Source organism: Strix uralensis, chromosome 6 (genome assembly GCF_047716275.1).
Source record: "Strix uralensis isolate ZFMK-TIS-50842 chromosome 6, bStrUra1, whole genome shotgun sequence".
Classification (NCBI taxonomy): Eukaryota; Metazoa; Chordata; class Aves; order Strigiformes; family Strigidae; genus Strix; species Strix uralensis.
The window spans coordinates 11,352,543-11,364,098 of record NC_133977.1 but is presented as its reverse complement, the minus strand read 5'-3'; the positions used below and the strand labels follow the sequence as shown (position 1 = coordinate 11,364,098).

The 11,556-nt window shown below is 46.3% G+C and overlaps 1 protein-coding gene across 2 annotated transcripts; it reads right to left on the bottom strand.

Moving 5' to 3' along the window:
- Positions 1-1,763: 1,763 nt before the first annotated feature.
- Positions 1,764-11,216, bottom strand: NABP1 (nucleic acid binding protein 1). 2 transcript variants are annotated; one of them, XM_074872736.1, is made up of 6 exons: positions 10,903-11,216; positions 10,616-10,754; positions 7,429-7,500; positions 5,939-6,011; positions 5,613-5,676; positions 1,764-4,155 (listed from the first exon to the last, which is right to left on the bottom strand). In XM_074872736.1, the coding sequence occupies exons 1-6, from the start codon at positions 10,991-10,993 to the stop codon at positions 3,968-3,970; spliced, it is 627 nt and encodes a 208-aa protein (XP_074728837.1). In that variant the 5' UTR covers positions 10,994-11,216; the 3' UTR covers positions 1,764-3,967. The 2 variants fall into 2 exon arrangements, with proteins under 2 accessions (XP_074728837.1, XP_074728838.1); XM_074872737.1 differs by having other exon boundaries at positions 5,613-5,670.
- Between the last annotated feature and the right edge of the window lie 340 nt (positions 11,217-11,556).

Genomic DNA, 11,556 nt, shown 5'->3' with positions numbered 1-11,556 from the left:
GGGAGCGTCCGGCCCAGGCACAGCAAGGGTTAGCTCCACCGCCATCATTACAGAGCCCCCTCAGAGCCTGGGCAGGACGTCACAGCCCTGAAACCTCCTCAGTAACCTGCGCTGGACTAAGGGGAAACTCCCCAAAGCAACCAACTCTAGCTCAAGAGCTCGAAACCAGCAAGAGCTGCAATGCACCTCCCTGGACTTGCCCGCAAAGCGCTGCCAGAGACTGCACTCAGCAGGGCAAAGAATTGCTCAGGTTAAGAATAAACAGTACCTCTGAAAGGGCAAATCTACGGACACTTGAGAGAAGCAGGGGAACCTGGCACCTGAGAACATACAGGCTATGAAGCAGCCCAGGAAACTTCCCCAGAAGCACTCAAATCGCTATTGTGTTTACTATTTCCTAGTCCTAACAAAGCACTTGGAGAGTGGCTGATAAAGCTGCCTTATAGAACAGGAAAGGATCCTTTGTTTTGGGGGTACAGACATGAGCTGCAGAGGCTGATCATAGCACAGCCAGGTCATTAGCAAAACACATGCGTTGATGTCTACAAAAAACGTAAGGCCCCAGTGGGCTACAGGGAACTGCATGTGTCTGCTGAACGCTCCCCTGTGAGTAGAGACATGCCCACGGTGCTGCTAAGGGTGTCACCTTGCAGACCACACTGAGGCAGAAAAGGTGTTTCATACCACCTGTAGCTGCTTTGCACTACAGACACCCTTACTGGAATTTGTGCCATGCTGAAGAGCAGCATTATTGGAGCACACAGGCCTGCAACCTGCCAGTTTCAAGCTAAGGCCAAAGCTAATTAATTGAGTTGTGAAAGCAGATTATGTATCACATGCCTTGGTCTGGCATTTACACTTGTTCTTACAGCACCTTCCAGTTTTCACTGTGGACATGGATGCATAACTACCACACATCCAAGGTTAGGACAGTATTTCACAGTACAGGACTTCTTTTCCACTTTTGGGATCAAGGCAGAAGGTTCACACTGAGAGCAGACAGAAGGCACACATGAAGGACTGCAGCACACAGCCAGCTCTCCCCTGCCTACTGCCGCAGGCTGCTGCCAGTCCTTTCGTTAGGGCACGTAAGAGATGAGCTGCTGTGGGGTGATGAGCTGGGTGTCTTGTGACTCAAGTGTATCAGGACTACACAGCTGCACTTTAGCACCATGCAGCTTCTATCTGGACACATTAACACCTTCCAGAGGGTTTTTTTTCCTTTGGCAATCTGTATGATCTAGAATGAGACTACCCTAACTGCAGCCTTACCTTTGATATCTTGGGAAACCATCTGTGTAGAGACTCCCTAATGACCTAACCCCTGGGAACTTATGAACTGCCTTATAGTGTCAGAGTAATTCATGACAACTGCTTGTTTGCACAGAGGAACGTGTATCTCTGTCTCTCCATACACCGAGGTGGTATGATCCAAAGAGATGTATCGCAGGCTCCCAGATTCCTCTGCAAGCTGAGAACTATCTTGACACTGTTAAGAGGGAAACAACTTACTTAGGTTCACTGGAAGATCAGAAGACCTTGAAAAATTACTATATTTACATTAAGTCCATGTGACTTTTCAGGGCACAGATTTCCCCTGCAAAGAAGTAAAAATTTATTAATAAACTGAAATAGTTTCACATAAGAAACAGGGAGGCAGGAATGCTACTAACCTTGAGAACATGAAGACCAGCCTCTTGCTTTTTTCCTCCCAACTGCAAATCAATCATCCACTTGACAGCAAGCTTTTAATCTTATGCCACTTATCAGCAGTAATCATCTCAGTTTTTATTTGGAATTTGTGAACAAGTATTCTGTTTATTAGCTTAATAAACACTCTAATGCATAGAGCTACAAACATCAGGCACCTCAGCACACACTAACAGAGTTCGCCCCCTATTTCATCCTCCTTTTTCTGTAGCACCAGGATTTGAGATCCATGGTGGAAATACCCCAGTGAGTATAATGTCCCCACGATGCCATCACTTGCACTGTTCACCTGCTACCTTTACAGCTACTACTGGAAAGCATGGCTCTCACACCACACATCTCATTTACCTCTGTATCATGTCATGTATTTCACAGATTTAAAGTCCTCTCGGCTTCCTTCTCACAAGATTATCAAATATCTTAATGCAACACTGCGTAAGAGGTTGTCCATGCCTCTAGACTATACAAGACTTAAATAAGCAATTCAAAGTCCCTGAGTTGCACATCACCTCCTCACACCGCTTCCCCAGAAGTCACTGCATGCTTTCTGTTCACCAATTAGCATTGTTCTTCCCTAACAGCACCCATGGGTGATCTCATGAGGCATGCCACCCTCTTGTGTCCAAGACAAGTTTCACCAGTTCTCCCTGGAAGCAGGTATCAGGATATCACCTTACCAGACCAGAGGCAAACAGCCCTCAGGTGTCTGGGCACACACATCTCTCTAAACCTCCCTTCAGAAGTTTGTTGCTGCTGCTGCTTGCATTTAGAAGAAAGTTCAGTATTTAAGACTAAGCAAGTAACTTTTACCAACTAGAAGCAATTTCCAACGAATCATGATAGAGCACCAAAAGCAGGAGTATCAAATGTAAATAACTTGTAAACATTAGTGACATAGTAGTAGATTCAATTAACATGAACAACCACAGAGACAACTCACAATTCAGAAATAGCCTTTTGTCATGAAGTCTTTATGGCTTGACGGAAAGAAAGTTAGATTTGTTTTTGAAATGGTTAGTGCAATTTTTTTTATTTTAGAGGTCAGCTATAAGAAGAGTTAAACAGATGAATCCAGTATGACACCTCAGCTTCCAAGTTGTTTTTGAACCTGATCTGAAATATGGCACTAGACTCCTATCTAGAGTCAAGGCATTTGTGATCTCAGAAAAAAAAAAAACAAACACAGCTATTTTCCCCCAGGAGATGGTGGTGGCAGGGTTAAGTTCTTTAAGGGATAATTTGTATTTCATATAAAACAGAGGAAAGAAAGCTTAGCAGCTTAATAGCATCAGAAGTGCAGCTGTGTGCTTGGCCAGTACCTCTGCAATCCACACATACAGCTTCATCTAATACATAATTCATTTGGAAAAGTGAAGTAAGGAAGGAGAAGTAGGCAGCCTCATTGAAGAGATGGGTAATGCAGCATTTGAAAACACTTCTTTCCTGGAAATTCAGTGTCCTGCAAAGTAAACCTTGCTCTTTTACATAAGGAGTGGCTACAAACAGCATATTCCCCAATACTGTCTGAATTTAGATCTTCCTCTCCTGCTATTTCATGCAAAGCAAGAATGAATATCCAAGCTTCTATCAAAAGCAAAAATCAGTGTCACTTTCCTTGACAGTGATAATGGTGTTTATGGAGAATTTTTAAGTAGTGTACACCCTTTTGGAATCAGAAGTCAAGCTTCAAGACACTCACTATGCCTTCAACTTTCATCTGAGTTATCCATTCTCTGATTCAGGAGACACCACTAGGTGCTGGCACCACCATTTCCTTATACTTATTGCTTTTACAAGCTATATTCATTCCAAGGACACCTAGTTCACTAGAGCATCTTTGCTCTTCCCCTTCATTTCTCTTCCAACACAAAGAACTCCCATTGACCCTAATGGAAGTCAACATATGCGTGCACAGGACATAACAGACCTTTTAAGGCTATATGGCTGACCAACAGGAACAGAAAAATACATACATGTAACTCAAATTTTCTTCCACTTAGCAAAGGGTATTGAGTTTTAATTGAGACCCTTCAACTCGTTACCCTTACTTTCTTATATCCACCTTCTGGGGAAGACTCACTGTGCTTCCCTAAGCAAAACAAGAGATAGATCACATCAAGTTTGCTCCATAGACCAAAAGGTAAAAAAACAACAATAAAGGACAAACTGGTTCACAGTTAACTATAAATAAAAGTGCAATTAAGTGTTCAAGTAGAGTGTAGAGTTTAAGCAAGCTGTACAACCACATTTGGCATAGTCATCTTTTAAAGGCTCTGCGTGGGTCCCTCCCATTACTGACAGCAGGGAGATGAGGCTGAACGCTATTAGCTGGTGCTGGATTTACAGGTCCTCGTCCATTGCCTCTCCCACTACCTGCATAAGCGTGGCCATGATTATACGTAAATGGAAATCCACTTGATTCAGGTCCAGTTTGTAAACCATTTCCTAAAAAGACAGAAAAAAGGTTATCACAAGTTCCACGGACTGAAATCACTGCTCCCTTACGTTAAGTTTAGCAACAGGGAACGCATGGAGATTGCGGCAACCAGCAAACCCTGAGCACTAGAAGGAAAAGCCCCTCTGGCAGAGCGAAACCCCAAACCACAGCTTACCTTTTTCCCCTCTCCCAGACTACCATCCCCTCCATCCCTAGCCCCCACTCTCAAATTAAACAAGAAGGGTCAGAGTTGCATGCTGACTCTTTGCCCGGGAGAAAGACTGGAGTCTCATGAAACTGGTGCTTTCAGAAACATGCACTGGCTTGTAGGTCACACACCAAGATGTTCCAGAGAGACAGCAGGGCAGCAGAAGTAGTCAAGGAGAAACCAGCAAAAGAAAAGCAGGCTACACAAAGCTCCTTGCATCACTCCCCACTAGCAGGCACACAGAAATAGAAAGTGGCCTTGTGAAGTCCAACCACAGAAGCAACTCAGCTAGCACCAAGTTCTCATGAACTTGAGCCTCGTAAGCATCACTGCTCAGTTTTGATGGTAGGAAGAGGGGCAGAGCTGAAAAGGTAGAATAATGACAGGAAGCATGGGAAGAGAGGAAAGAGACAAGGAAATCATTGCATTTAAAGACCACACACGAAGCAGGAAGAGAAAAAAAGTTTCAGAAGATGTGCACAAGCTCAGTGAGAACAGTTGTCTACTGCCCAAAGGAGGGACACCAAGGAAGTACCTGCACACTAACTGGGCTGAAAGCCTACGCCTCACCCTGGCACTGAGGAAAGGCTGGCCTGAAAGCACTGCCCTTCTTTGCTCAGAATTATTTATTTTCAAGAGAACAGAAAGGGCTTGTAAGAGAAGTAAAATGAGAGAAATGAAAATCACGTTGCTAAAGAGGAAGCAGACAGTCACTGAACTGAAGGGACACACAGGTTTTTAACAGCAAGTTACGGAATCAGTTCCTTGTCATCCACCAGCAGGGCTTAGCTATACAACACCAGGTACTGAGTTTAAATACATCACAATATGATCCAGCCAGGTCACATACTGGAATTCAGATTACCACCACTTCTGTACTGGGGAGCTAACCTGGCAGGAAAGCCATGGTGACTGGCATGATTAAAGTAATTTTTAAAGCCAAGGACTCAGGTGGTTTAAAGTGCTGGAAAACCTCTTTGAAAGCATTAAAACAATTTAGGGTTGGTCAAGTCCTGTTACATGATACAGGCAGCTTGAATATTCTGATCTCTTCCTCTTCTAGAGAGGAAATCCCAAAACCACTATTCAGGAAACGTTCGTGCTTATGTGCTTGCAGGTTCAGGACTCAGTCTAAAAGACTTTTTAGAGCATAGTACACTTTTGCCCCAGAGTGGAGAACCCTTAGCAAGATATACTTCTTTTTATTCCCATTAAGTGTTTCTCATCCTTTCACTTCCACAAAATCAAAAGACTTACCCAGTGGCCCGAAAGTACAAGAACCCATATAACTTGATGCAGAACTATTCTGTTCACCCTGTGCCTTCAGACAAATGTAAAAAAAGAAAAAGAGACATGATCAGAGAAATTTCACATTTTTATAGAAAGGGGCTGGTTTGTTTTTTTTTCCCCTGTGTTCTTAATAGTGGCTCTACATGGAATTTTTCTGCTACTCTTAATTACTGGCTCATTTTTATCTATACATCACTTCAAGTCCATTTTTTCCAGAAGAGTCACATCTGATCACAGCCTAGTGTGAAGTATTCAGAACAAAGAGCCAGAAGGCTCAGACAAGTTTAACATACCAGTTTGTTCTGCCCAACGTGTTCTGAGTTGGGCTCACTGAAGTTTGGCACTTCTGAGTACACCATGCAGAACCTGGGGAGGAATTAGAATTGTAAGTTTTAAAGCGATTTTTTAAAAGTTCTTAAGCCCACAACTCAAAGAGCGTTGTTCTTGACATATCCCATCACCTAGAACTAACTAATCCAGACTGTTCAGAGAGCATCCATAGGTATTAAAAGTCTCTTTGATCCCCTTATAGACTTGTGGTGAAGCTGTTGCATCTTCCTGGTGAGGGTGTTTCAGTCAAGCAAAGGCAAGTACACATGTACTCTAAGAGATAAATGGCCTAAAGAAAACAAAAGGTGATGAAAGTGCTCCCTTCGCCTCTCTCCCAACTGCACAATCTTGTCCAGCACCCATTCACAAGGTCACCTGAGGCACAGTCACCCAGTCTGCTCCCAGACTGTGGCTGCATTAGATCTCTAGGGAAAACTTAAACCACCCCCATGCTATGGAGTACTCCATTAACATAATAGCATAGGGGAGTCCAAAACAGGGAATGACATTCCAAGCATCCTTTTCCACTCAAGGGGACTATGGATGAACAGGCCCACCAACTCACCACATGGAAATTATGGCAGAGGGGGAAGAAAGATTTGGATCATTACACAGCTTGGAGTGGTTAAGCAGAGGTGGAGCTCCCACCTCCTCCTGGGAGGCACAACCCAGATGAGGGTTCACCTCACTCCTGACTGCTGGAGAGTAAGCCAACTGGATGATACTTCTGAGGTGATGGCTTTGAACCAAAGATCTGCAGATCATTCCTCACAAAATCCAGCTGAGCACTGGGCATTTTTGAACCATCCAAGAAAACAAGTGGCCACCCCACAGCCCCACTTCCCTGATGACTGCAAGGTCTCCCACAGCACTTTGTGCAACAGCGGAAGTACTGTTCTGGTTAGAAAATGTTGCTACTTTTCCTGTTGCTTGTCAAGTATGTTACTCATGTTTGTTCTTAGTCAGGAGGAGTCACCGCCTCAGTTGTGGACAGCTTAAAGAAGGTTTAATGAGGCTTGCTTCTGTTTAGATATGATTCACTGGAGTTACCTTTGTCTTCCTTCTTTGCGCTGCCCATCTGTCAAGCATGATACACACACACACACAAGGCTTCCACCAAAATAAAGTGGTTAATCAAGCTGAGGCCTAGGTAAGCAATGCAGATTAAGTCCCTTGTCATTTACACACTTCCTCCCTCTAGGTAACCCAGACCCGTGCCAATGATGGAAACTGATTTTCCTCAATGTACCAAGAATCCAGAGAGGGTCAGAGCCCATTACCACAACAGCACGTGGAAACTCACATCACAGTTGCCTGCACTGTACCTGTCCATGGCTAGTCAACACTTTTGCTGCCCTAGCTTCCATTTACTGAGACACCATGTCATATACTTACCATGACGTTCTGCTGAGAAGAGGACAGAACACTGCAAGTATAAACACACAATACTTACTCCCCAATTTTATGCAGCTCGCCTCCTCGTCCTGTGTAAAGTGTCAGGCATCCTTTCCACAGAGATGCGTACCTGGCCAAGGAAAGGAGAAGCAAAGCAGTCTCTCTTAGCAAATGACAAGTATCAGTATTGAAAAAGAAAGTGGAAGCATGCTATCTTCCAAGAGTTAGTAAGTATTACACAGCAGTATGAATGGACTAAAAAAATTCCCAGGGACCCCATCTTCACCACATTAAAATTTTAGAGATCTCCATGTCTTACTTCTAGCAAAAAGTACTGGAAGGTCAGCTGACTCCTTGGGCAATTCCAGGAAAGCAGCCAATTATTTTGAGACTGGATGCTCTTTCCTTGGCTGGAGCAGCCCTTATGACTGCTCCTGCAGAGGCGAGGCACCTTGCCAAAAGCAGTATCTGTGTTACCATTCACTGACAACTCTCAGTTCTGCTTTCAGCAAGAGTCAGGAAGAATTACCTTTGTTCACTGGAGAATATTGATACCGCTACTGAATGTGTGTAATAGGAAGTGCTTACTTTTTTAGTATAGGTCCTTACCAGATTTTTTTTTTTAAAGGCACATGTTTGACCATCATGTTCCAAGTGACATACAGAAATGCAATGAAATCATTTTATGGTTGCAGAAACATTCACTTACAAGACAGCATGAGTGCACAGTGGCATTTGACTTCAAGCACTGTAATTTGAGTTATGCAAAGAACTTAGTGTATAATTGTTCCTTTCAGTGAGGGGCATCATGTACGTGAAGAAAATAAATGAAAGATTGACCAGAAACCCAGGTGCAGCACAAGGGAGTTAACAGAAATATGGGTGTCTTCTAGCAAAGGAATGGGGAGCCCCAGCAATTGCACACTCAGGAGTCACAGACAATCTGGACAAGTCACCACTTCCTTATGCTCCGGGTCTATCTGGAACATAGATAACAAACCTTCCTCTTGCCCTTTGCCTCATCTGCAGAGACTGGAAGCCATCCGGCTACATGTAGGGCCCTGAACAGAGGCAGCAGGGAGGTGCCAGGTTGGCAGTACAGGACCATAATGCCAATGCAACAGTAACTTTCTCTGTACTTCAGCACGAGCAGTAAAGCACAGTATCTACAGTTACGGTGCCTGTCTCTGGAGCTCTCCAAGCAGAAGCCGGATTAATGCTCTTCACTCCATAAAGCTAGCGTTCACTTTAAAGATTCCCTCAATGCTTAACCTTTAATAACCAGCTAGCTGGACAGTCTTGTAACAGAGCACAAAGGAAAAGAGCTACCAAATAATAAATGTACGTCAAACATACATTTACTGGGACATGACCCAGCAAATCATGGGACTGATAACCTCCAGCACAGTTATTCCATGTATGCAAGCATTTGGTTTTGTCTCAGAATGAGCTGGCCACAAAGCACTAAACTCCAGAACTAATTTCAAATTTAGAAATATTAACTGCAGCAGCTTCCTGTAAATGAGTTTATCAGCCAATGACAAAAATCAGCAGCAGTGTCTGCTTTTGCAGAGGAATGCATCTACAGCTTGAAAGTCAGCAGGAAAGAAAATGTTTACACATGGGGCCTAGCTAAGCTTTTCTGCTTGTTACAGTGAGCATCCTGCACTGAATGTCAGATTAACCTACAAAGCTGAAATTTACCTGCCTTGCAATGGCAACATCACACTCAAATTAATCCTATTTAAGTATAAAATTGTGTTTAGAGAACCTTATATGCACCAGCGTGAGGGCATTTTTCTTAAGATGAGAGCCAAAGCAGAATGTATTCAGCTTTTGCCATTTCACTCACTACACAGTCCTAAGTAAGCATGCAATTCATGTAAATGAAGGCATGACTTAGCCACCCACCAGGAATGGTGATGTCAGCTCATAAATTTAATTCATACAAGCCAAACTCACTTTTTAACATGAAGGGATGCAATGACCCTCCCATTTGTTGCACTGAAACACCAGAGCAGCTACCGTAAGCCAGTCACAGAGCTGAGTACAGCAACATTGTTGAACAGTATCACTATTAATTTGCTTCAATGTCACCTACGCACAGGGCTTTGTGCTGGCCCAGAGCTCTGGTTTAGTTCCACCCATCTCAGCACCCCAGCACTCCACGTGCTCTCCACACAAGCAGGCTTCCCCAGAAGCCCCTCTGCCGAGGAGTCAGCCTATTTTAGTGTAGAAGGACATTTGCATAGGAGGAAGCAGCTGGAGTTTTGGTGGCAGGGGTCATCCAATTTCACAAGAATGACAATCAAATGAGCACCTTAAGAGCAGCTAAGTTAGGAGCTCCACTAAGTAACCATTTACGTACTTTCACAAAAACAGATTAAAAGGACCTTACACACGCTGTAGTTCCACCATCTTCTGGAGTGCTGTAGGCCAAAGGATCCGTATAATAGATTTCTAAGTGTAAGTTAACTGGCATGAAGAACTCAAATGGAAGTGACTATCACTTTGCTACTGACAATTTCAGTGACATGGAAAACGATTTTTGAATTGAAACTTCTTTCTCACAAATAATAAATGTAAGGGTTTTCTTTTTAAAAAAATTAAACCAGCTCTGAGATAAGTGAACTGTACCTAACCAAACTAACATGCTCTACAGTGTAGCCCTAGTATGAATTTTTATAGTGAATTTGAAAAGCTTCTCCTCCTCTGCCTGTCATTTCTGTTAAATCCAGTGCAATGAAAAGCAACTTTTCTGCATGAGAGACATTGTTTCCTCCTTTCATTAAGGAGTGGACTGCTAGCGTAAAGAACTGGCTGTAACAATAAGAACATCCTTTTGACTTCCCTGCTTGATTTACAGACCAGGACTGACTGTTGCATTCCCCCCACCCCCAAAAAAAGTATTTTCCCAAGGAGCTTTTCTTAAAGCCAAACCAAGTGTCTTAAACACCACCTCCTCATTAAAAACACACGCCCTTCCTAGCCATCTCCTAGATTGTACGCTCATGCTAGGCATGTTCTGGGGTGGGAAAGGCGGTTTGAATTTGGCAAGTGATGTTAGGAGGCTGCCTCGGTAACAAGGAGCCAGCTGTGTCATCCGTGCCCCCCAAAAGGCGGTCGAGCCTGCTCCGGACCCAGCACCTTCCTTTGCCTCGGTGACAAAGGGCTGCCCCCGCCCCGACGCTGCCCGGCCGGGCCGGGGAGAGGGGCGGCAGGCGGGGGCCCGGCCCCGTACGCACCCTTTGGTCAGGCGGATGATGTCCCCCGGCTGGATGAGGCCGCCGATCTCGTCCCACACAGAGATGGTGATGCTGCCCGTCTTGTCCGCCACTTTGCAGGACCTCACCTCGTGCCCGTCCTTCGTCTTGGTGACTCGCCCTGCGGGGAGAAGAGCGGCTCAGCGGAGGGGCGGGGGGGGGGGGGGCACGGCACGGCCCTGCCAGCGTTTCCCTCCCCCCCCCCCCCCCCCCCCAACGCGTGACACGCGTGGGCGGCCCGGGGGTGGGGCGTGCCGGACGCCACTTACCGATCTCCAGCACAATAAAGATGACATTTAAGTTTTTCAATCCGGGTTTTATGTCTTTTATGAGGAGGTACGTATCGCTCGCCGCGCTCATGCTGCGGCCGGCGCGGGGGGCAAGGCTGGCGGGGCGGGCCGAGCCCGCATCCCGCGGGGGAGCGGCGGCGGCAGCGCAGGGCCGGGCAGAGGGGCACCGGCAACCCTCACAGGGGACGGGGACACGAACACCGAGGGGCTGCGCGGTGACTGTGCGGCACGCCCGACCTCCCACCGCTTCCTCTCCCGCCCCACACCCAGCGTAGGCCCCGCCCGCCCGCCCGCTCCCGCCGGCACTGAGAAGCACATGTGCGCGGCGCCCGCTTTTATACCCAGCGGGCGGGCTCACTCCGGGCGCCGGGGGGGGTGGTGCTGAATGGTACCGTCCGGGGCACGCGGAGCGCCGCGACTGGGCAACAGGCGGGCGCGAGCCGGCGCCGCGCGCTGATTGGGCCGTGCCGCCGCCATCTTCTCCCTGTCGGGGCGCTGCTGGGCCAGATGCCACCGCGGCCGCCGAGCCGAGCAGAGCGGGGCTGGGCAGCGCAGCGCTTTTCTCATCGGGTGCTCTGGATCGGCTCAGTCCTTTCCTCCCTCCCTCCCTCCCTCCCTCCCTCCCCTCCGGAA